Raw genomic sequence first — 25,651 nt, forward strand, 5'->3', positions numbered from 1 at the left:
TAATTGGATTGTTTGATTTTTGGAGTTGCGTTCAGTAAGATTTTATAGATTTGTGATATTAATCCCTTATCAGATATATCATTGGCAAATATCATTTCCCATTCAGTAGCATCCCTTTTTGTTTTATTGATAGTTTCCTTTGCTGTGAAAAAACTTTTTAGTTTGATGTAATCCCACATGTTTATATTTTCTCTTACTTCCCTCGCGCGAGAGGATATATCAGTGAAAATCTTACTACGGGTAATGTCCATGAAGTTTCTTCCTATATTTTTTTCTAGATATTTTATGGTTTCAGATCTTACATTTAAGTCTTTAAGCCATTTTGAATCTATTTTTGTATATGGTGTAAGGAGGTGGACCAGCTTCATTTTCTTGCATGTGTCTGTCCAGGTTTCCCAACACCACTTATTGAACAGACTGTCTTTACTCCATCTTACATTCTTGCTTCCATTGTCATAGATTAGATGGGCATATAGGCATGGATTTACTTCTGGACTCTCTATTCTGTTCCATTGATCTATGTGTCTATTTTTATGCCAGTACCATGCTGTTTTGATTACTGTAGCCTTGTAGTATAGTTTGAAATCAGGTATCGTTATACCTCCCACTTTGTTCTTATTTCTCAAGATTGCTGAGGCTATCCGGGGTCTTTTATGGTCCCATGTAAATTTTAGGATTATATGTTCTATTTCTGTGAAAAACGTCGTTGGTAGTTTGATCGGAATTGCGTTGAATATGTACATTGCCTTAGGCAGTATGGACATTTTAACTATATTAATTCTTCCTATCCATGAACATGGAATGTGTTTCCATCTATTTATGTCTTCTTTCATTTCTTTCTTAAGTGTTGTATAATTTTCTGAGTACAGATCTTTTACATCTTTGGTTAGATTTATTCCCAGATATTTTATAGTCTTTGGAGCAATTGTAAATGGAATTGTTTTTTTTAATTTCTCCTTCTGATATTTTATCATTGGTATATACAAATGCAACTGATTTCTGAATATTAATTTTATATCCTGCTGCTTTACTAAATTCATCTGTCAGTTCTAATAGTTTCTTGGTGGAGTCTTTAGGGTTCTCTCTATATAGTATCATATCATCTGCATATAGTGATAATTTTACTTCCTCCTTACCAATTTGGATGCCTTTTATTTCTTTCTCTTGTCTGATTGCTGTGGCTAGAACTTCCAGCACTATGTTGAATAGAAGTGGAGAAAGTGGGCAACCTTGTCTTGTTCCTGATATTAGGGGGAATGGTTTTAGCTTTTCCCCATTGAGTATGATGTTAGCTGTGGGTTTGTCATATATGGCCTTTATTATGTTAAGATATGATCCCTCTATTCCCACTTTCTTAAGGGTTTTTATCATAAAAGGTTGCTGTATTTTATCAAATGCTTTTTCTGCCTCTATTGATATGATCATGTGATTTTATTTTTCATTTTGTTAATGTGGTGTATCACATTAATTGATTTGCGGATGTTGAACCACCCCTGCATACCATGGATGAATCCCACTTGATCATGGTGTATGATCTTTTTAATGTATTGCTGAATTCTGTTCGCTAATATTTTGTTGAGAATTTTTGCATCTATGTTCATTACAGATATCAGCCTGTAGTTTTCTTTTTTTGTTGTGTCTTTGTCTGCTTTTGGGATCAGGGTGATAGTGGCTTCGTAAAAAGTGTTTGGGAGTCTTCCTTCATTCTGGAGTTTTTGGAAGAGCTTGAGGAGAATAGGTGATAATTCTTTTTTGAACGTTTTGAAAAATTCACCTGTAAACCCATCTGGTCCAGGGCTTTTGTTTGTTGGGAGTTTATTGATTACTGATTCAATTTCCCTGGTGGTAATCAGACTGTTCAGGCTTTCTGTTTCTTCTTGAGTTAGCATTGGAAGGTTGCGCGCCTGTAGAAAATTGTCCATTTCTTCAAGGTTGTCAAATTTGTTGGCATATAGTTGCTCATAGTAATTTCTTAAAATGTTTTCTATTTCTGTGGTGTCTGTTGTCACTTCTCCCCTTTCATTTCTGATTTTATTAATTTGGGTCCTCTCTCTCCTTTTTTTAATGAGTCTGGCTAAAGGTTTTTCAATTTTGTTTATCTTCTCTAAGAACCAACTCTTGGATTCATTGATCTTTTGTATTGTTTTTCTGGTTTCTATTTCGTTTATTTCTGCTCTGATCCTTATTATCTCCTTCCTTGTGCTCCCTTTGGGTTTATTTTGCTGTTCTTTTTCCAGATCCCTTAAGTGTGAAGATAAACTGTCAATTAGTGATGTTTCTTGTTTCTTTAGGTAGGCCTGCAGTGCTATGAACTTCCCTCTTAGGACTGCTTTCGCAGCATCCCATAGATTTTGGGTCGTCGTGTTCTTATTCTCATTTGTCTCGAGATATCTTTTGACTTCTTCTTTGATCTGCTGCTTGACCCATTCATTATTTAGTAACATGTTATTCAGCCTCCATGAATTGGTGTGTCTTCCTGGTTTTTTTCTTCCTGTAGTTCATTTCTAATTTCATAGCACTGTGGTCAGAGAAGACAATTGGTATGATTTCAATTTTCTTAAATTTATCAAGGCTTGTTTTGTGTCCTAACATATGATCTATCTTGGAAAACGTTCCATGTGCACTTGAGAAGAAGGTGTATTCTGCAGCATTGGGGTGAAATGCTCTGAAAATATCGATTAAATCCAAGTGCTCCAAAGTATCATTTAAGGCTGTTGTTTCCATATTGATTTTCTGTCTGGAGGACCTGTCCCTTGTTGTCAGAGGTGTGTTGAAGTCCCCTACTATGATAGTGTTGCTGTTGATCTCTGTCTTTATGTCCATCAGTACCTGTTTTATATATTTAGGTGCTCCTATGTTTAAGTGCATAGATGTTTACTAGGGTTATGTCCTCTTGTCGGATTGATCCCTTTATTATTATATAGTGCCCATCTTTGTCTTTTAATATGTTCTTCATTTTAAAGTCCATTTTGTCAGATATAAGTATTGCAACTGCAGCTTTTTTTTCGCTTCCATTTGCATGAAATATGTTACTCCAACCCTTCACTTTCAGCCTGTGTGTGTCTTTTGATCTGAAATGAGTCTCTTGTATACAGCATATACAAGGGTCTTGCTTCCTTATCCACTCAGCCACCCTATGTCTCTTGATTGGAGCGTTTAATCCGTTTACATTTAAAGTGATTATTGATAGGTACATAGTTATAGCCATTTTTTAAATTTGTAGTAAATTGTTTTCATCTTTCTTCTATTTACAAAAGTCCTTTTAGTATTTTTTGCAATGCTGGCTTGGTTGTAATAAATTCTTTCAGTTTGTTCTTTTCTGGGAAGCTCTTTATCTCTCCATCAACTTTAAATGATAGCCTTGCTGGATAAAGCAATCTAGGTTGTAGGCCTTTGTGTTCCATCACTTTGAGTATCTCCTGTGACTCCCTCCTGGCCTTCAATGTTTCTGTAGAAAAGTCATTTGATAGCCTTATGGGTGTTCCCTTGTATGTAACATTCTGCCTTTCTCTTGCTGCTTTTAAGATTCTCTTTGTCTTTAAGCTTTGCCATTTTAACTATAATGTGTCTTGGTGTGGACCTTTCCTTGGGTTTATCCTGGTTGGAACTCTCTGCACTTCCTGGGCTTGTATGTTGGTTTCCTTGATCAGGTTAGGGAAGTTTTCAGACATTATTAGCTCAAATATGTTCTCAATCCCTTGCTTCCTCTCTTCGCCTTCTGGTATTCCTATGATGCGCATGTTGTTGCGCTTGATGTTATCCCAGAGGTCTCTTAACCCATCTTCATTGTTTTTTATTCTTTTTTCTTTCTGTTGTTCAGTTTGAGTGATCTCTGCTAACTTGTCTTCTAAGTCGCTGATTCGATCCTCTGCTTCATCTAACCTGCTGGTCATTCCTTCAAGTGAGTTCTTAATTTCGGTAATTGTGTTCTTTAGTTCTAGCTGGTTGTTCGTTAAGATTTCTACATCCTTTTTTGGTTCTAACTGGTTGTTCTTTATGATTTCTATATCCTTCTTTATGTCTTCTCTAAGCTCCTTAAACATGCTTATCACCAGTGTTCTGAACTCTGTCTCTGACAGGTTGGTTACCTCTGCTTCATTTGGTTCCAGTTGTGGAGGTTTCTTCTGTTCTTTTATTTGGGACACGTTTCTTTGTCTCCCCATTCTGACTGACTCTCTGTGTTTGTTTTGATGTATTAGGAAGATCCCCTAGAGCTCTTAGTTCTTATCTTATGTAGTATGTGTCCTTTATATTTGACTTGGACTACTTCGTTCTTCTCCTCTGCATGTGCTCCACAGGTGGCTCGTGTGTTTAGTATATTGTCCTGTTCAAGAAGAAGTTTAATTGTTTTTTGCTTGTGAGTAGGTGGGTTTAACTCCTAGGTCGTCTAGTTGTTAAACTTGGCTCTGCCCACTGCAGGGTGTTCTGCTGGGTGAGGGTTGGCCACTTAAATAAGGTTTGGCCTCTATGGGCTCTTGTTCCTTCAGAGAATTCCCTCTGGGTGTGTGAGTTGTAGGTCAAACCCGGTAGTACTCAGGTTTGGTTCAGAGTTGGCTTCTGGATATGTTGAATCTTGTGCCTCTTAAGCTGGGCCCTTTTAGGGCAGTTTCAGCACAAATCAAGTTACCAAGTACAACAACAACAACAACATCAAAGAGAACAAATCAAGTACATTCACATGAAAAATACAACCGACAATCCCCACTCAACATAGGCAAAGATATCAAAGAAATAAAGACAGAACAAAGCAAATCACAACAAGCAGGAAAAAAGAAAAAGAACACCAAGCAAAGCAAAACAAGAAGCAGCACCAGTCTTGGCTTAAGCCCACCAAGTAATCTCCAGGTTGTCCTCCGCTGTGCCAAAGAGTTCCCTGCCTATTGCGCAGGCAGCGCTGGTCACCTGGTGCCCAGAGTGAATTTGGGAGTGTAGATTTAAATGCGAGGGGCTGAGGGGTCTGGATGACAGTTTTCAGAGAGACCGTGCAGTTTCTGTCCTTTCCTGCACAAATGCACGCTGAGAGTAGCTCCACCAGCCCTGTGCCCAGTACTCCTGAGTCTTAGGGCCCTCCTTCCATGGGTGTGTGGGAGGGGGCGGGCAGAAGATCTCTAAGCTGCTGAAAGCCGGGAGCTGCGTCTGCCGCTTACTGCTGAACTCAGGGAGTGCTTCCTTGGTTGCCCTTGCCCCGCCCCAGGCCCGTCAGAAAGGGTGGGGGCTGGGGATGGAGGGGTCTTCTCTCTCCCAGGCCAGCCACGTCACACTTCTCCTGCAGGCCCGAAAAGGTGGTGGCTGGGGGTGTGGGAGTCTCCTCTCTCCTTGTCCAGCGAAAATACCCTCCTCCCAGCCTCTTCCAAAGGTCAGAGCTGGCTGCCAATCTTCCCAGTGCCTGAGCACAGACGCCCCTCTGTAATCTGACACTACTCCTCAGTTCTGTGGTCAGTTTAAGTCTCTGGAAGGGCGTGGGGAGTATTCGAAAAGTGGGGTGAGGGGCCCAGGTGTGGCGTCTGAGTTCTTTGTCTGCCCTAGGGCCCAAGAGCTGCCCGCCCCGGCGGGAGCGATCAGCTGTGGGACGCAGGGAAAGAGCCCACCTCCTGGACCCTGCACTCTCCGCTGCACCCTGGGCTCCCGTGGTACTCTAGAGCCCCAGGTGCTGCCTGCCGCTGCTGCTGTGGACACGCTGCAGGGCCGCGGCTCTACCGTGGGGGGTGGGGAGAGCGTTGCGCGTTTCCTCTTGCCCTCTTCTTTTCTCCCCCTCACGCCCAACTAGCGTACCCCAAAGCAAACCTTCCATGAGTCTCTGCTCCGTCCTGGGAGTCGCGCAGTGGTCGCCGTCTGGCCTGGGCTGCGCCGTGGAGGGAGGCCGCGTTTCCACTTTGCGCCTCTCTCTCCTCCCCTGCTTGCCCAACTAGCGCACCTTAAAGCAAACCTTCCACGAGTCTGTGCTAAGTCCTGGTGCCACGCGGCGGTCGCAGTTGGCCTCCTCTCCTCCGTGGGGGGTGGCGCGCTTTCACTTCGCTGTCCTGCCTCCTCCTCTGCTCGCAATCAGCGCGCACCTTCAGGTAATTCCTCTACGAGTCTCCCCGCTGTTCTGCGTGATGAGCAAAGGACTCCTCAGGTGTTCTATATGTTTCGATTGCCAGAAAATTTCGGGGAGGATTCAAAAAGAGCGCCCCCCTGCTGCCATTCCCATGACGTCCAACACTTGTTACTATTTGTCTTATTGATGATAGCCATTCTGACTGGGGTGAGGTGATATCTCATTGTGGTTTTTATTTGCATTTCTCTGATGGTTAGTTATGTTGAGCATTTTTTCGTATGTCTGTTTGCCATTTGTATGTCCTCTTTGGAGAAATGTCTCTTCAGGTCCTCTGCCCATTTTCCAATTGGGTTGTTTGTTTTTTTTTGTTGTTGAGTTTCATGAGTTCCTTGTATATTTTGGATATTAGACCCTTATCAGAGGGGATGTTTGCAAATATCTTCTCCCGTTGAGTGGGTTGCCGCTTCATTTTGTTGATTGTTTCTTTTGCTGTACAGAAGCTTTTAAGTTTCATATAGTCCCATTCATTTATTTTAGCTTTTACTTCCATTGCCTTTGGAGTCAAATTTATAAAATGCTCTTTGAACCCGAGGTCCATAAGTTTAGTACCTATATTTTCTTCTATGCAGTTTATTGTGTCAGGTCTTATGCTTAAGCCTTTGATCCATTTTCAATTAATTTTGGTACATGGTAACAGCAGTCCAGTTTCATTCTTTTGCACGTAGCTATCCAATTCTCCCAGCACCATTTATTGAAGAGGCTCTCTTTTCTCCATTTTATATTTTTTGCTTCTTTGTCAAAAATTATGTGTCCACATTTATGTGGGTTTCTTTCTATGTTCTCGATTGTATTTCATTGGTCTGTGTATCTGTTTTTCTGCCAGAACCATGCTGTTTTGATTATTGTAGCCCTGTAGTACAAGCTCAAGTCAGGGAGTGTGATACCTCCAGCAATGTTCTTTTATCTTCAGGTTACTTTGGCTAGTCGGGGTCTTTTGTAGTTCCATACAAATCTGATGATTTTTTTCTATTTCTTTAAAACAATGCCATTGGGATTTTGATGGGGATTGTATTACATCTGTATATTGCTTTGGGTAATATGGACATTTTAACTATGTTGATTCTTCCAATCCATGAACCCAGAATGTCTTCCCACTTCTTTCTGTTTTCTTCAATTTCTTTAAAAAATGTCTTATAGTTTTCAGTATATAAGTCTTTCAAATCCTTGGTTAACTTTATTCCTAGGTACTTTATTCTTCTTCTTGCAATTGCCAAAGGAATTATTTGTTTGAATTTCTTTTTCTGAGATTGCATTGTTAGTATATAGGAGTGCACTGGACTTTTGTACATTGATTTTGTATCTGGAAATTTTGCTGTATTCTTTTATTGTTTCTAATAACTTTACGGTGGAGTCCTTAGGGTTTTCTATAAATAGCATCGTGTCATCTGGAAAAGGTGATAGTTTATATTTTTCCTTCCCAATTTGGATGCTTTTTATTTCTTTCTCTTCCCTGATTGCTCTGGCTGGGATTTCTAATATGTAGAGCAAAGGGCTTCAGTTTTTCGCCATTAATGATGAAGGACCTGAGGGTTTGTCATATAGGGCCTTTATTATGTTGAGGAATTTTCCTTCCATACCCATTTTATTAAGTGTTTTAATCATAAATAGATGTTATATCTTGTCGAATGCTTTCTCTGTATTTATTTATATAATCATACGATTTTTGTCCTTTATTTTGTTTCTGTGATGTATCACATTGATGGATTTGTGTATGTTTAACCATCCTTGTGCCCCTGAGATGAACTCCACTTGGTCGTGATGTATAATCTTTCTAATGTGTTGTTGCATTTTATTTGCTAGAATTTTGTTTAGGATTTCTGCTCTGATCTGTATTCATCAGAGATACTGGTCTGTAATATTCTTGTTTTGTGTTATCCTTAACAGGTTTTTGGTATCAGGGTAATGTAGGCCTCATAAAATGAGTTAGGGAGTACTGTCTCTTTTTCAACTTTCTGGAAGAGTTTGAGTAGGATAGGTATTAGATCCTCATTGAATGTTTGGTAAATTCACTAGTGAAGCCATCTGGTTCCAGATTTTGCTTTTGGGATCATTTTGGATGACTGATTCAATTTCCTTACTGGTGATCTGTCTGTTTAGATTTTCCAGTTCTTCATGGTTCAGCCTAGGAAGGCTATTTGTTTCTAAGAACTTGTCCATTTCTTTTAGGTTATTGAATTTGGTGGCATATAATCCTTTATACTATTCTTGGATGATCCTTTGTATTTCTGTCGCATCTGTGGTAACATCCCCACTTTTATTTCTGATTTTGTGTATCTGTGTCTTTTCTCCTTTTATCTTAGTGTGTCTAGCCAAGGTTTTGTCAATTTTCTTAATCTTTTTTAAAGAACCAGCTCTTTGTCATATTATTTTACTCCATTATCTTCTTGTTCTATTTTACTGATTCTGCTCTGATTTCATTATTTCCTTCCTTCTGCTGACTTTGGGTTTCATTTGTTCTTCTTTCTCTAGTTCTTGAAGGTGTAATGTGAGGTTATTTACCTGGGATTTTTCTAGTTTCTTGTGATAGCCCTGTAATGATATGAATTTCCCTCTTAAAACTGCTTTCGCTGCATCCCCAAAATTTTGGTAGGATGTATTTTCATTCTCATTTGTTTTTATGAATCTTTTGATCTCTCTTCTTATTTCTTCTTTGATCCAGTCATTCTTTGAAAGTATGTTGTTTAATCTCCACATACGTGTGGTTATTCTTGCTGTCTTTTTTGCAGTTGATATCCAATTTCAAACACTTGTGTTCAGAGAATATGCTTGGGATGATTTCAATCTTTTTAAATTTGTTTAGGTTCATTTTATGTCCCAGTCTGTGGTCTACCTTGGAGAATGTTCCATGTACACTAGAAAAAAATGTATAGTCTGATGTTTTAGGTTGAAGTGCTCTATATATGTCAATTATGTCCATTTCATCTAATGTGCCAATTAGGGCTGCTATTTTTTATTTATTTTCTGTTTGTATGATCTATCCTAGCTGTCAATGGTGTATTTAGGTCCCCTACTATGATTGTGTTTTGGTCAATTTCTCCCTTTAGTTCTGTTAGTAGTTGCTTGGTATATTTTGGTGCTCCCTGATTGGGGGCATAAATATTGATGACTGTTATGTCTTCTTGTTGTATAGTCCCCTTTACCATTATGAAATGTCCATCTTTGTCTCTTGTTACCTTTTTCACCCTGAAGTCTGTTTCATCTGATATCAGTATGGCTACACCTGATTTTTTCTCTGGATACCATTTGCTTGGAGTGTCAATTTCCACTTTTTCACTTTGAGTGTATGCTTGTCTTTGTAGCTGAGATGTGTCTCTTGGAGACAGCATATGGTTGGATTTAGTTTTTTGATCCAATCTGCTACTCTGTGCCTTTTTATTGGTGAGTTCAGTCCATTTACATTTATCGTGATTATTGATGTATGAGAATTTCCTATCATTCTATCTTTGGTTTTTTTCAGGTCGAATATCCTCCTTCAGTTTTTCTTGTAGTGTTGGTCGTGTGTTCGAAAATTCCCCCAGCTTCTTTGTGTCTGGAAAGGTCTTTATTCCTCCTTCATATCTAAAGGATATATTTTTTGGATATGTTATTCTTGGCTCATAATTTCTCTCTTTCAGTAGTTTGAATATTTGAGTCCACTCCCTCGTCTTTTATGGTTTCTGCTGAGAAATCTGATGATGACCAAATGGGCTTTCCTTTGTAGGTTACCGTTTTCTTTTTCCTGGCTGCCTTGAGCATCCTTTCTTTGTCATTAATTTTTGACAGCTTCAATGAAATGTGCCTTGGAGAAGGTCTTTGGGGTTGAGGTAATTAGTTTTTATTTGCTTCTTGGAATTGAGGATTCAGTTTCCACAAGTTTGGGAAATTCTCAATTATTTGTTTGAATATACCCTCTGTTCCTTTCTTCCTTTATGTCCTTCTGGTGTGCCCATTATTCTTATATTGCTCTTTCTGATGGATTCAGAAAGTTCGTGTAGAGTTCTTTCATTTCTTTTAACTCTCAAGTCTGTCTCTTCGATCTGTGTCATTTCTAGATTTCTGTATTCGATGTCACTTATTCTTTCCTCCATCTGGTCAAGTCTATTACCTATGCTGGCTGTTTCATTCTTCATTTCTTTATTGAGTTCTTAATCTCCAGAAATTCTATTTGGTTCTTTTTTAAAATTTCAATCTCTTTGGTAAAATATTCGTTTTGTTCTGTGATTGTGTTTCTGAGTTCATTAAACTGCCTGTCAGTGTGTTCTTGTGTCTTGTTGAGTTTTTTAAGAACTGCAATCTTGAATTCTGTGTCATTTAGGTCCAATATTTCCATATCTTTAAGTTCCTTTTCTGGAGATTTTTCACTTTCTCTCTGAGCTGTTTTGTTACCTTGGTTATTTATGGCAATTAATGAATTATTATTTCTTTTCCCAGGCATCTACAGCAGTGGGTTCTGCAACAGGTTGATAGGAAGAGGTCCTTCGTTTTCCAGTAGGTGTTGGTAGAATATTTTATTTTCTCTCTGACTGCAGCCTTTATTACTGTCACCCTGTAGTGGTATATTTTCTCTGCACTGTTCCGGCTTCTCATACAATGGGGGGATTCCCAGGAAGGTAGGCTTCACCTCTGTGAACAGGTTATCTGGGTCACAGGGCACTGCCTCCGTTGGGAGATGTGGAGAGCTTATAAAGTTCCTAAGCTCTTCTTGCACCAGTTTCAAAGTCCATATATTTCAGTGGCTGTTTACTCCTGCAGGAATCTTCTCAGATAGGTGGGCACAAGTGTGGGGTGGGTTGTGAGTGGTGGCCCAGAGCAGTGGCGGCAACCACCACTACAGCCTGTCTTGCACCCAGGCCTCCCTCTCCCTCTCCAGAACTAGTTGGCTTGAGAGTCCGTGGCTGTGGGCTACAGTTCTCAGAACTGCAAATATTCTGTTCTTATGATCTGACACTGCTGCCTTTCTGCTTCTATCACTTGGGTGGTGGGGATGACACAAGCTCTGGGTGGGTTTGAGGGGTCCGCTAGGCTTGAAGCCCAAGCCTTCTGTCTTCTGCTTGGCAGTGAGGGCTTAAACTGCCATGAAACTTCTTTTAAACTAAATCTGTACTACAGGTCAAAGTGCACTTGAGTTCAATGAATCCTAGTTTCCTTTTCCTTTATAACATTTTCTTTCTTGCTCTGTTGCTTATGAATGCAAAGATAGCTCTAATATGCATTTATTGAATAATTAGTTTGTGTCAAGCTCTATGCTAGCTGCTATGACATCATTAATGCTTTCCAATAACCGCAATGAAGTAGGTACTACTTCTTTTCCCATTTGCCAGATAAGAAAACTTGAGACTCAGCCTGGTTAAGTACCTTGTCCATAAGCCAGAATTCAAGAAACTCTGTTTTTTTCTGACCAGAGCCCAGTGGTCTAACCACATTGTGAAAATAATTTTTTTTAAATTGTCAACCCAGTATAAATGCAAGGACGTTTTCTTTCACTGTATTAACTCAGCAAGTGATTTATTCACTAATCCAGTCCAATTGAGTCACTGGATTAAGAAGAAATTTAGTCATTCAGACTTTAGTCATTAGAATATTGGTATGGTAATGGATTCAGATTGCTTGAGTTCAAGCCCCAGTTTTATCACTTACCAGAGTGATTGTAAGCAAGCCATTTACCATCATTAAGCCTCAGTTTACTCATAAAATGAGGATAACAGTACCTACCATACAGCTGCATTGTTGAGCACTAATTTAAAAAAATAATGCAAAGTATCATGCCATGTTTGGCATACAATAGGTGCTCCGGATATTCTAGATTCTTCTGCCTTTTGGGGACCAGACCACTCACATGTAGCTTTCATTTGAGGAAAACAAACTGCCCCTGAAACATTCCTTTGAAGAGAAACATTCTGGAAAAATGTATTAGGTTGACTATTCCCAAGGCTGTGCAAGGACAGTTGGCCAGTTCTTATGTAAAGCATATTTCAAAGGAAGCTGGGAACATGAACCCTTGGAGAGTTGGTGTGGTCCATCTTTCTGCTTCCTGGAGACTAGGGTCAAATTGTGACATCATCTATTTTGTCACTAGACTACATTTTACAATTGGCATAGACTGTTATGCCTGGGATATTGGTAATTCCAGCCCAGCCACTTTTTAAAAAGATTTTATTGGGGAGAAGGACAGGACTTCATTGGTGAACAGTGTGTATTTCCAGGACTTTTTTTCAAGTCAAGTTGTCCCTTCAATCTTAGTTGTGAAGGGTGCCGTTCAGCTTCAAGTTGTTGTCCTTTCAGTCTTAGTTGTGGAGGGCGCAGCTCAGCTCCAGGTCCAGTTGCCGCTGCTAGTTGCAGGTGGCACAGCCCACCATCCCTTGTGGGAGTCGAATCGGCAACCTTGTGGTTGAGAGGACGCATTCCAACCAACTGAGCCATCTGGGAGCCCAGCGGCAGCTCAGCTCAAGGTGCCTGTTCAATCTTAGTTGCAGAGAGTGCTGCCCACCGTACCTTGCAGGACTCGAGGAGTTGAACCGGCAACCTTGTGGTTGAGAGCCCACTGGCCCATGTGGGAATCGAACTGGCAGCCTTCAGAGTTAGGAGCATGGAGCTCCAACCACCTGAGCCACCGGGCCGGCCCCCAGCCCAGCCATTTTTAGGCAAACAAGCTGAAGCTAAAAGAGTGACTTGACCAAGATCAAACAGTGAAAAAATCAGGACAACCCAGTTTCACCAACTCTATATCCAGTGTTCATTCTGTGGTGCCTTTGTGAGGTCTTAGGCAGGTAAAACCAAGTCTTGATGTGTGTCCTTGTGTGTTCTTTATAGGAGCTTGAACTGATTGGACTCTTAGGGTTTGGTACAAGTTTGATAGACTCAGAAAACATGAAGCTTTATTCTGGTTCGAATAGATTCACTAATTGTTGCTTTCAAACTGTTAACGTTTCTGTTTTGTTGGGGGTTTAGTAAATAAGTGTTGTTTCTCCCTGTGTAGCTTCATGGTTTGGTTCAAGTTCTTGGTTCTTTGAAATCTTCCACTGGCATTTTCATTTTTGACAAAAGTACTCAGAATCCAAGGTGGTTAACAATGGGAATTCATTTGATAAGATCAATCAGGCTTGGTGATGGCTGCTGAGAAGGAGCTCAGGTGGATTAAATAACCATTAGTGCTTACATTCTGGAGTTTGAAATCAGGATAATGGAAACATTGCAATGGTTTTTGGTATATATGTTTGTGTGTTTATATTTCTCAGGATGCTCTGATGTTTTCATTTCTGTTTTTGCTATTCTGGGTTGAAACTGCTGCCTCTCACCTCATTCCCTTTTGGGACATGCTGTCAGTCGTGTTCTTGTTATGATCCTCATCTTTTGACTGTGGGAAAAGAAGGTAACAAAAGTTAGTCTTCTCTGTCCTTTTTCTTTTACTTTGAATGGCCATTCTTAGGAACTTGGGGGAATGTGAATTTTAAGCTTAAATGCGTGGAAGATTTTAGTTGCAATGCCCAAAGGCAGAACATTCTGAAATACAGCGTTTGTTCCTTTCTTATTAATGTGGTTTCAAAAATTAGGGAAGCCTCCTTTGCTGAACCTGAAATTGGGCTGACAATTATATTGGTGGTCAGCCATGCCACGGGGAAGGCTGTGGTGGAGGGTTGCAGTGATGAGGCCCCTGGAGAACTGTATCCCTCCTGCTTAGCTTTCCACATGCCAAATGAAAAGTGGGTTCTGGTGCTAGGGTTGGCAGTGCTTTTTCAAGCTCTTGACTTTTTACCTAAGCAGTTAGAAGGCTAGGATTGCAGCTGTGATGGTAAAAGGTCCATTCCCAGTAACTCCAAAGGCAAGCACTTTCTACGAGATGAGGTTTTGGATGATTCCATCAAGTGTGTTTATTTCTGCTCAGAAAAATGTTCTCACTTTAGATTCATTTTTCCCCCTCCCTTTCCCTCTCCCCTCCCTGTTTCTCTTCTCCCCTCCCTCATTCTCTTCTCTCTTCCCCTTCCCCCTTTTAATGGCTTACTTGCTCTTAGCTACCAGTCACCTATCTCTTGGTGATTCATATTATCCATTTTCCCCTATTGATTTCACATTGATTTTTCCCCCTATACCTTTTCTTTCATTTTTTATTGTAAAATACACAAAACATAAAGTTTCCCATTTTAACCATTTTAACTGTACACTCGGTGGCATTAAGTATATTCACAATGTTGTGCAATCATCACCACCAGATTTCACATTGATTTTGGATTTGTATTTTATTGACACTTTTAATATTAGCAGTGACATTCAAAGGGGGCAATTAGAAAAACTTTTCTTTCTTCTCACACGAAGTGGGGTGGGCACTTTTTTGAGGACACAGATGGCATTGGAAGTAGCCAAGGGTAGCTGACATCTGATATTGTTGCTATAGCTCCCACTTTTCTTTTGGCTGCTTCAGATTTGGCCTATGTGGACAGACACACACTTGGGTAACCACCATACAGATGGAAATCAGAACATGTGGGATTTGGCTGAACCAAAGGTCCCCAAACATTGCCTGGATCATTTAGTGCCCCAGGTGTGGCCACCCCAGGACTTCATGTGCTAAAATTGTGTCCCAGCTTAAGCCAGCTGGTCACTGTATATATAGTATCAAGGCAGCTTAGAGACTCATAAAGCATGACTTTGGATTTTTATCTTTTGGATTTAGATTTAACTAATCAACCTGAATCCTTCCTCTACACATTAGACAGTGAGGATGTACCAGGTTAATAGAAAGATTTGTCAAAAGGCGATGCACACTGTCCAGTAACTTGAATTTTAGATGGGACATAATACTAGACCATATAAAGAAAAACGGACTGACTTTTCAGGAAGGAAAGAGGAATTAGAGGTCTTCAGCCTCTTTAATAAACTATTGATGTATTATATATCAGATTTATTTTGTTTCCTTTTCAAAAAATTTCTCCTCTGTGGAATTTTAAGAGCAAACAATATTTCCTTCTAATTTTAAAGTTGGAAGAATTGGAGAATGTTTCATGAAATTATATTGGTCCTTTCTCTTTATTTTCCTTATGTGATAGAGCTGCCTCAATTCAGCCATTTAGGCAAGATTTGCTTCAGGGTATAATAATAATAATAATCCATACAGTTTTATAGGTCTTTATAAAAGGGTTTTGTTTCTATCATCTCATTAGCTTTTCATAGCAGTCCTGTGAAACAGTCAGGGTAGGTACTATTATGTCCAATTTATAAATAAGGAACTTAGGCCCAGAGAAGTTAAGTGACTTGTCCAGGGTAACACAGCTAAAACGTTATAGAACTAGAACCTGAACCTGAGTTTCCTGACACCCAGCCCCAGTACTCCTTCAACTGTGTTATGTTTCCTTTCTAAGAAACCATCTCCTTTTTGTTCATACTCATGATTAATTTTGAAATCAGTTTAGAAAAATTTGCTTCAGTTTAGCAGATGAGTAAAGCTGAATCACTTACAGGTAAAGTACCTTCTTAAGTAAGGTCACCTATGGAGAGCGTCCTACACATAGCTCTTAACTTTTCACCTGGATTTTAACTGAACTATTTTAAGGTATACATGGATTGTTTTTCAGTGTTAAATGTATGCACAAAAGTTGTGTGATCCACTGATAATAAGTGTGAAAGCTGCACCTGGGGAATGGGACTAGGGATGAAAAGTTGACTTAAACTAATTAGCTTCTTGCCTTTTGTCAAGAGATGTCATGTTCAATAGAATTTAAGTTCTTTATTCTTCCTTTGCTTCCATCCTTTTAAATACGATTCTTTAGGGAAAATTAGCAAATATTCATTTTGAATGTTGATTTCTCAGGAACAAGAGTAGTTAGAAGAAAGAGAAAGCAGAGTGGTGACTGTCCATGCTCCGTGAGAGTGGGCAAGCATTATTTTGCTAGGGGCTGGAAGCTAAGATTTCTCCTAAGGCATACAAATCGTAAAGTTCTGATTTGTCAACTGCATGCTGTTTCTTTAGGCACTGATGTATGAAATCCTGAACGAATTCTCCAATGAACATACCGCTAATTGCTTCTCCACCTGCTCTCCAACCTCCTCCACCCCACCCCCTCCACTCCCAATTCAGCCTATAAGTGTCCGTCACTGGAGATGGATGGTGACACATGCAGTAATAGCAATTCATAAAAGCTAGTTCCAGCCCTTGTCTTTAAGACTCCTGGATTTTCCACTGCCTGCTTTTGTGTGAGTGAAGTGGATGGAAGTGCTACTGGCATCAGAGTCCACGTCCCTGGCCTCTGTTGCTAGAGCTCAGTTGCTGGGCTGGAGCTGAGCTAAACAGAAGCATCGGATCTGAGCTGAATTGTAGCTGTTTTTTTTTTTTTCCTTTAATGGGGGGGTGGGTTAGGAGTAGTGTGTAGTGGCGGCTTGGGGTGGTTTGGCTTCTTGTGGAGAGAAGAGGGTAACGGGAAAATAACTCACGGCACGATATACAACGTGAAACAGTTCCCTGAAGAGTATCACGATGTTCCTGGTACAATATACAGGTATAGTGTGTTTTATTTTATGTGAAATTTCCCTTTTGTTTCAAAGTGCATTTTTCTTCTTTTTACCTCCAGCTCAACTGTACTGAAGGACAAATAAGGTTTAACATGCTAAACAAAATAGCTGCATAAAACATGCCTGCCCCTAGCTATAATGTGTGTAGCAGATTGCTGTGCAAAATATGGGTTTTCTATTAAATTGGTAGTCCCTATCCCTTAATTGTGCATGCTTCTCTCCTATGTTCTTGTATTGAATTTCTCAAGTCTTACGTTTGCAACTGGTAGTATGTGATGGAGCCTAGAGTGTTTGCACAGAAGGCACAGTGCTTTGGAAGCAAAAAAGCAATTTTTAAACACTTAATATGTTGTGTTTCTCTTGAGTTCATTAACTCCTGTTTTTCTTTTTTTTTTCTCCTGTTTTTCTTAATTGATTATCTCGATTTATTAAGAGTAAGGAAACCTCAAATAGGAAGCATTGAAGACCACATTTGTTTGGTAAATATTTTTATTTCGTTATTTAACTCAGATTGATGAACATTATATATTGTTATTTGTTTGTTTTGGTAGAAAAAGAAGTGCTGGAAGCAGCAAGGCTAAAATTCCAGCTCCAAACCATCTGTATTGTAAAAAATTGTTGGACCAGAAGTGTTCCTTACATATTCTCCTATGCTTTCAGAAAAATATTGGTCCATAATAATGAAGAATTTGAAGACTGATCAGGTTTTGGTAAATGTTGTTTAAAAGGCTTCTTATACAGCAGTTAGACAGAAAGGATCCTTCCAAATGAAAAAAACCTTGAAAAAGTTTCACTTTCTTGCAGAACAGAACAGAAGCTTAGTTCCTATAACCACGTTTTAATAAGTTTGAATATCATTTATTGTCAAGGACTTTCACCTCCATTCTTGCTTTATTGTCCTTAAAATATTGCGCTCCTGTGCTTAAGAGCTAAAAGATCATGTTCTGTTTTGATGCGTGACTGTTTGACAGTTGATTTTGCTCCTCATTAATTGGACAGCATGCAGATGATATGGAGAAGTGAGTGAGTGACAATATTTCAAGGTTAGTCTGAAGAGCATACAGTGAACCTTAGAGCCTGTACCAACAACTGCTGAATTGTCTGCAATTAAAGCAACAGCAGGTTTGTGTAGTCTCCCTGCAGCCCATTTATTTGAATTTATAGCTTCAGTTTCTTCTTTGGGTCTCAGTTGGTTTGTTTCACTAAGTGTTGAAGAGTTGTGCTTGTTGATGTTTTCTCCATACTTGACTCTAGAAGAACTATCGCCATACATTTTTAAAATGAAAAGTTGTTGAGGTTTTTCTCTTTAGATCGAAACTAGAGAATGTCTCCTTTTCTCCACTACAAAAGTAAATAAATATATTTCGTGGAAAATGTTGCTTTGTTCAGTAAATAGAGGTTTCTCATGGACCTGTGTTACTGGTTTAAGTTTCTGGCAGGGAAAAATGTTAGATTTTGTTATGCTGTGGAATTTCTATATATGGGAAGAACTTCACTAAGTTAATATGCATAAAACTTTTTATGTTTAAAAAAACAGTGACATTATCTCCTTGCCATTTCTCAATTCCAGGGTGACCTAATGAATAATGTCAAATCCAATTAGGTGGTTTTTATGACTGAATTTTATTTATGTGCTAATAGTGAATACATGTTTAATTTCTTCATGATTTTTCTTTATTAAAAATAACTTATAATTGTAGTAGAGTTCTTGGTTATTGACTCATAATGGATGTGGTATAAAACATTTACACAGTGATTTAACATATACTTGATCAGTTTATCCTTATAACAACCCTGTGTGAGATCCAATGGTGTTATGATCTCTATTTCATGTGTAAGAAAATTGAGTCTGAGAGGATAAATAACTGGTCTAAGGTCGCACATCTAACAAGTGGCAGAGCCCAAATTCATAGGTTAGATCAGGGGTGTCCAAACTTTTTTCAACGTTTTTCACCAAGGGCCATGTGCGGTAAAATACACAAACAGCCGGGCCACTCACTCGAGGTGAAGTACGTATTGCCTCACCTGGTTTATTTAAGTAAACTAAATATATTTTTGGAATTTGCTGCGGGCCAATAAAAAATGGATTGCGGGCCGTAGTTGGCCCGCAGGCCGCAGTTTGGACACCCCTGGGTTAGATGATCTGAGTCAAGAATCTGTACTTTTCTCCCCCTTATACCAGGCTACTTCTCAGTTGATAGATTCAGGGTAAATTTGACTTAAGTTACTAGTCACGAAAACTAAATTTAGTCATTTACTAAAAAATATGTTATTTGATAGAACTCTAGAGATTTTATCAAGTTATTTTAACCCATTTATTTTCATATGTGAGTACTTTCCAGATTAAATTTACAGATGTATAAAAAATATTAGTATTTTGATTAATTTATAGTCCAGTATGAATGAAGGGATTGTCTTATGAAGTTACTGGGAAGTAAAATATCAAATCAGAAAGGTTAATTGGAATATTTTCCTTCCAAGACAACAGTTCGTTTTTAATATTCTGTACAAAAAAAACCATGTGATTGTTTTTATAAAAGTATGTGTATTTTAAAATATACTAGCCATGAATGTGAAGTTCTATTCATTTTAAAATTTGAGTATTTTATCCAGATCAACAGAAAAAAATATATACAGCTAACCTCAGTTTCACATTTTCTCCTTTCTTTGCTTTTCTGTTCTTTTCTTTTCTTTCTTTCTTTCATGTAGACCAGCTTTCACATCTTTTGAAATTTCCAAATGGTGTCTCAATTGTAAATTCATTGATTTAATGGGAAAATAAAAAATACACTTTCTGTCCTACTGAAGAAAGGAATACTGTCTAAAATTGCGTTATCACTTCAACAGATGAGCCCAGGTACTTGAGTAGCTCATACTAATTCTCTGGTAAAGCATCTTTTAAAACGTCTTCAGGAAATGTTCTTAAAGCAGTCATTTTCAGATGTGAATTTATTAGAGACTATCCCCATGTACTGGGAAAATGACTGGATGTTCACACTATGGACAACTCTTCAGCATTAGGGCAGGTATTGTTATGACCTGTTTATGAGACTTTAGAAAGATGGTAATGAATATATTGTTTCATATACCATGTAATTAGAATTTATCCTTATCTAAGATGATATCTTTATACTTTAACATATCTCAAAGCTATTTTTTATATTATTATTCCACTCTAGCAAAAAAGAAGGGAGGATAATACAAACTCCTTTTATCATTCTTCAAACTTAAATAAAATTTGACACTTAAAAAATACAGTAGGGAACTTGGGGGAATGGGTCAAGGTTAAAGGGAGGAACTGGGAAAACTAGGCATGTGATTGGAAACTCCATATTAAACTTGGTTTCAAGTGGCAAATTTCCTGTGCAGTTGGAAGCTCTAGATAACACCCCTCACTCTATTCCTCTTTCTGGGAACAAGCACTCTAAATATAAACGAAAAAGAGCTTATTGGGGCTTTTAAAGAAATTGACATTTTTCTGATTGGTGAAAGAAAAAGCCTTTCATCTGCGAAATCGTTTTTTCCTGTGTTGTTTAAGGCCCAGATAAATTAGAGCCATTAGATTTCTAGGTTCTGGTTGTTCAGGGAGCTGAAGTTGGTTGTCTGGTGAATTTTTTCTTGTAGTACTGCTCTGAGTGTGTTTTAGGAGAGTGAAAGGCAGGTCTTATAGTTGGGGTTATAAGGGATGGCATACACCAGCCAGTGGTGTGCTAGAGTCAGCTTGCACTAGCTTACTGAAGGGGATCACTAGGGATATTTACAAATTTAAAAATTTACTCAATCTGCTTTCTTAAGAGGATTTAAGATACTCAGTATGAGTAATAGTTAAGGCATGCTGTGTATGTAAGACAAGATACTGCAGATGCCTTTTGGTCTGCTAAACTATATTAATTGCCATCCCTCAGATATAGCATTGATGCTTTCAAGGGTTATCAAACATAGCTCAGTTAAGTGTGTCTCCTCCACCCATACATACACCTGATAATAATAGCTAACGTTTATTGAGTGCATACTCTGTGCCAGGCCATGTTATAAATACCTTATATGTATGGACTCATCAACCTTCACAGTATTCCTTTGAGGTAAGTAGTATTATTTCCATTTTAAGTCTAGAAAAACCGAGACACAGAGTTTAAGCAACCTGCCTACCAGGTCACACAATTACTAAGTAGCAGAATCAGAATTTAATGACAGGATTTCTGTCTCCAGAGGCTATGCTTTTAACCACTACGTAATACATGGTATGTCTTTAAGGACATTTCACTGAAGGAGCTGTTTGCCCACTCGAATGCCACCCAGAGGAGATAACCCATTGTCCATGTCTTTAGAAGACTTAGACAATGTAGAGCTATCTGCTCACCAGACTGCTTGAAATTCTCCTTTCCTTCTGACTTTCATTGCTGGTATTCTATATTGCCAGAGACATGGTGGATCATTGCATCCCCAGCAGCTTTTCTAAACACAGCCGCTACTCATGCTTTTTCTTCAGATTGTCAGCCTTTAAAAAATTTATCTTTCATAGTCTTTTGCTTCTCTCTCAGTTCTCAGCTTTTTGCAAGAACAAACATTGTCAACCAGAGTAGTTTTTCTTCCATACATCCTAACAGCCAAATCATAGCACATCTTTCCTATATCTACTCTCTTTCCACTCCATTTTATGCCTAGCTGTTAGTGTTCTTCCTAAATACAGATCTTATCCCACCACTACTCTCCTCAAACGCCTTCTAAAGGATTTTTTTTCCCCAAAGAGATATTCAGGGGTATCCATGACCTTGTCCCAGGCACCCGGAGTGCATTTATACCCCTATCTCTCATTACGCCACCTTCTGTAAAATCTGTTCGTTAGCCACTGTAAACCACTTCTAAATCACCAGGTATCCCCCAAATTTTCAAGATTGTGTGCTTTTTCCTCATGCTGTCCTCTATATTTTAATTGGCATTCCACATCTTCGACATCCCTAGAGCTACTCAACATTTAAGGTTCAGCACAAATGACACCTGCTACTTTATTATAATACTTAATTTTGGTCTATCTTCCCCCACTAGACTGAGTTCCTTGAAGTGCAAAACCTTATTTTGCTAGTCTCTTAGTACATAGCCTAGTGCCTTGTACATACTCAACACTTACATGCAATATTCAGGTCTTCAGAAACTGTTAACCACCAAGAGATTTTCTCCTCTCTTTCTAGTTCAAAGTTCAAAGCTGTTCCCAGAACCTGAGAGTTCCAGAAGCTGAACAACTAGCTGGCTTCTACCCTGTATAGATATTCTGGAATATTCTGTCCAAAAGATTTTTTTTGTTTGTTTCTCATGCAACTGCCTTCCTGATTTTTTTCTCTATATTCATCCTTGCTTACTATACCTTGAAAACTCTTTCTTTTGCCTCTGTGGAAAACTTTGCACTTTTGTAGAGAGACAAGGGCTTGCCTATGTACACATATTCATATTAATCTACACAAGAAAAGGAATCAGAATGCATAATCACAGTATTTCTCAAAATGTGGTTTAGGGACTACCTGTGTCAGCATTACCTAGGACATATGTTTAAAATGCAGATTCCTGGACCCCCATCCCAGACCTACTGAATCATTCTCTGAGTTACCTGCATTTGGAAAGGCCCCAGATGATTATTCTGTACAAGCAACTTTTGAGAATTACGGTCCAAAGTAAAAAATAAAAAAAAATCCTAATTTATATTCTCTATGGATATGAATATTCATTACGTGGTGGAAAAATTATCATTAAAATGGTTAGAATTTTTAATCTAACATTGAAAGTCTTGGTCTCCTGGTTTCTGACCCAGTGCTGTCCAGTAGAACTTTCTGTGATGATGAAATATTCTAAATCTTCACTGTCCAACACAGTACTACTAGCCGCCTGTGGCTATGGAGCACTGAAATGTGGCTAGTACAACTGAGGAACTGAAATTTTAGTTTTATTTAAGTTGAATTAAATTGAGATTTAAATACTTACATGTGTTGATTGGATGCAGTATTTAAAGCTCCAGCAAACTTGGCTATCCAGAAGGAATAATTCTCTTAAGGGTCTAGATGGCCACAGTGATCATTGTATCAATGGGAAATAAAACAGAACATTGTTTCCTTTGACATATAGGCCATTTCATTTCTTATTTTGAATAATTTAAATTTTAAAAAAGGACTAAAGTTACTCTCAGAAGTGATGTACAAATTATGATCTCAATTAAATTTAAATGAGATCTACGCTCTGCATTTCTCATCAGTACTATTTTTCCTATTGGCTTGCTATTGAGAACTGACTGTTAAGCCTTGGTTTCTGAGCTAAGGATAAGGAAGTTGGGTTAATCAGAAGAAAGCTCTCCTAATTCCAGTGTTTAGTTCATGGACACTTTTATGCACATTAGCTCTCATAGACCCATTATTATCTTTTGGATTGATCAGCTGCTTGACCACTCATTCATTTTTTTCTCTGACAAATCTTCCTTGAACCAGTAGTGTACTCCTTTCTGGATGATTTCATTATTTAAGATAGCATGAATACTTTGGAAGAATTTGAATCAGAAATGGATTGTAGTCTCTATATAAAGATACATACATCTAGGTACTCTGTTTTATTATTGTGTGGAGGTCATCATGTGTATTAATTGTACTTCATGGCTTTCTAAAAAGAACCCAGTGTCAAAGTCTATAGTATTGGAAAAAACACATAAGTAGAATAATATACTTGACTGTTACTATCTGTGGAAACTATATGATAAATAATTAGGCCTGCTTGAGCAGCTCTCTGTTGCCTAGATCCCAGTTGTTTGTACTCTTCTCAGTTGCTAAAAGATTTAGCACATCTTGAAATTCCCTACTCACCCTTCACATTCTTCACTTTCTTTGGCTCTGCTTTCTGTTTTCAATGGACAGCATTGCACTCCGCCTTTTTGTACCATTCAAACTCGCTCCCAGAATCTATTGTATCCAGCCTCACTGAACTGCCTAGAGTTCAAAACTGGTGTTTTAGAGTACCACGCAGGGCCACCCTGGAGCACTCTGCAAATAGTTTCTTTTGTTTTGAGGACTAAAGAGATAGTACCACAGCTACAGTTTCAAGAAATGCGTAAAGACAAAACCCATTTGGATCTAAAAGAAATTTTAAACTCCTTGCCTCTCCCTTCCTCCAAACTACATCTTCAATTTTCAGTGACATTTTTTTTTGTTTAGAAAGCTAGGCATTTCTACTTTCAGTGAGAAAGTTCACTCTGATTAGGACCCTTCATAATTCATGCCAGGGTGGAGAAGAAGGAAAATATGTTTTAAAGGTAAGGTATATTTTAGGACTATGCTAGCATCTTTACATAAGTTATTTAATTTAATTCTCATTAACCCTCTCAATAAATGTTGGTTGTCTTTACTGAAGGCTGTATATTCTGCTAATTTGCTTATTGCTCCGTGTCCAGACTCCAAAGACTGCATTTCTGTTGTTTTTTAACTTATGTATACTTAGGAATGGTCCCTCCCCCACCTCTCAATCTCTCTGTCTCCCCTTCCCTCCCTCTACACCCATCTCTGTGCCACTTTCTCTCTATTGTAAACAGGAGGGTTTCATAGCACTAGGGTGTTCCCTAACAAAAATCTATGATCAGTATCAAGTGGGAGGATGTAAAGAAAACATTCCCTGTGTTAACATTCTATCAAGCAGGAATTGAGATGTGCCCAGTTAAAGCTTTTGATGAAGAGGTTGTATAGAAACCCTCTTTGCATTCTCTATACACTCGACTCATTGCCACACCCATGGCCTACCCTACACTGGTAACTCTTGCTGCTAACTATGGTTGGTGTTTTCCCAAACACTGCCATTTGATTTGGAGGTGGGGCAGGAATTGCAAAGAACTACAACTCTGATGTGCTCTCCTGAGTCATGGAAATTTGGCCAGGTTATTCAGTGGAAGTTGTACAATCTGGATTCACCTAAATTTGTGATAAGGAGCATAAATAATATAAAATAAGTGTCACAATCCATATTTAATAAAATCACAATAATCTGCAAGTATGTCAAACTATTCTGGAGAAGGTTTTTGGGTGGCATATTACATTTTTTTCTTCCTTATAAATATACAAATAGGTCATCATGGAAAGTAAATTTGATTCATGCTTTTAAAAGTCTATAGATGGCAGGAGATAGTAAAGTATATTAAGAGTGTGCAACATGATATGGCATTTTAAAAGCCAGCATGGTTTTGAGTAACTGACACAGATATGGACAAATAACTTCTTGAAGCAAGGTAGTAAGAATCCCTTTTTAATTGGTAATAAGACTATGCCCAAGTTCCTATTCTCTGGAATTAAGATGCTTAAAATGGAAAAAGAGCAATTGAAATGCTTAAGGAATCTCGAAAGAGTGATTTATGAGGGTGGAATACAAAGTAAATACAATAAAGACAGCTTGAGTAATTCTGAATATTGGCGTTCATGGCTATTTTGAGTGGTGTGAACAATAAAGAGCACAATCTGGCAGAAAAAGGGATAAGCACAGGCAGAAATATGACCATTGGAGAAATGAGCCTAGGATTCTAGTAGTATCTTTCCCCCTCCCTTGTAGCATTCCCTGAGTGCCCTACCCATGGACTTTGTGAGGCTTTTAACAAGAAGGGAAAGAAATGGTCTGAAAGAATTGAAGTGGCAAGAGCATAATTGTTTTGTGAAATATTTACAGCTGTTTAAAATAAAAAGAATCCCTACCTAGAAGCGAACTTTCCAGAACATTTTCTTTGCTGGCCTCACATCAAGACCAGATGAAACACAAGCTGTGGAGAAGAACCTCACTCTAACATGGAATATGATCTAAGGCAATGCCCTTCTTGGAACTTCTCCATGGGGATTTATTACTGGAAGTAACAGAAGGGCTATGTTAGAACAGTACACAGTTCCAAGGCATGAACCCCGAGGCTGAGATTTATAGTAAGGCTCTGGTGTACTAGCTGGACAATAAGTACAGTTTCATTGCAGATGTTTCCCACTTGAGATTTTTGATACAGAGTTTTTGTATATGCCTGGGATGGCAGTGAGCCAGGGTAAGTCAGTCGGCACTAGTATTTAGCTAGCGGCTACT

General features: G+C 38.6%; 1 protein-coding gene across 14 annotated transcripts in view; it reads left to right on the forward strand.

Moving 5' to 3' along the window:
• The window catches only part of ENOX2 (ecto-NOX disulfide-thiol exchanger 2), a 405,604-nt gene that overhangs the window by 13,019 nt on the left and 366,934 nt on the right, over positions 1–25,651 (forward strand). For 7 of the 14 annotated variants that reach the window (XM_081043222.1, XM_081043233.1, XM_081043227.1 and 4 more), the window contains exon 1: positions 16,472–16,563. The exons of the other annotated variants lie outside the window; for them this stretch is intronic. In XM_081043222.1, the coding sequence (XP_080899348.1) occupies positions 16,542–16,563 (22 nt within the window). In that variant the 5' untranslated portion in view covers positions 16,472–16,541. Of the gene's footprint in view, positions 1–16,471; positions 16,564–25,651 lie in introns of those variants that run through there. 14 annotated transcript variants of the gene reach the window in all.

The sequence above is a fragment of the Rhinolophus hipposideros genome, assembly GCF_964194185.1.
Source record: "Rhinolophus hipposideros genome assembly, chromosome: X".
Classification (NCBI taxonomy): Eukaryota; Metazoa; Chordata; class Mammalia; order Chiroptera; family Rhinolophidae; genus Rhinolophus; species Rhinolophus hipposideros.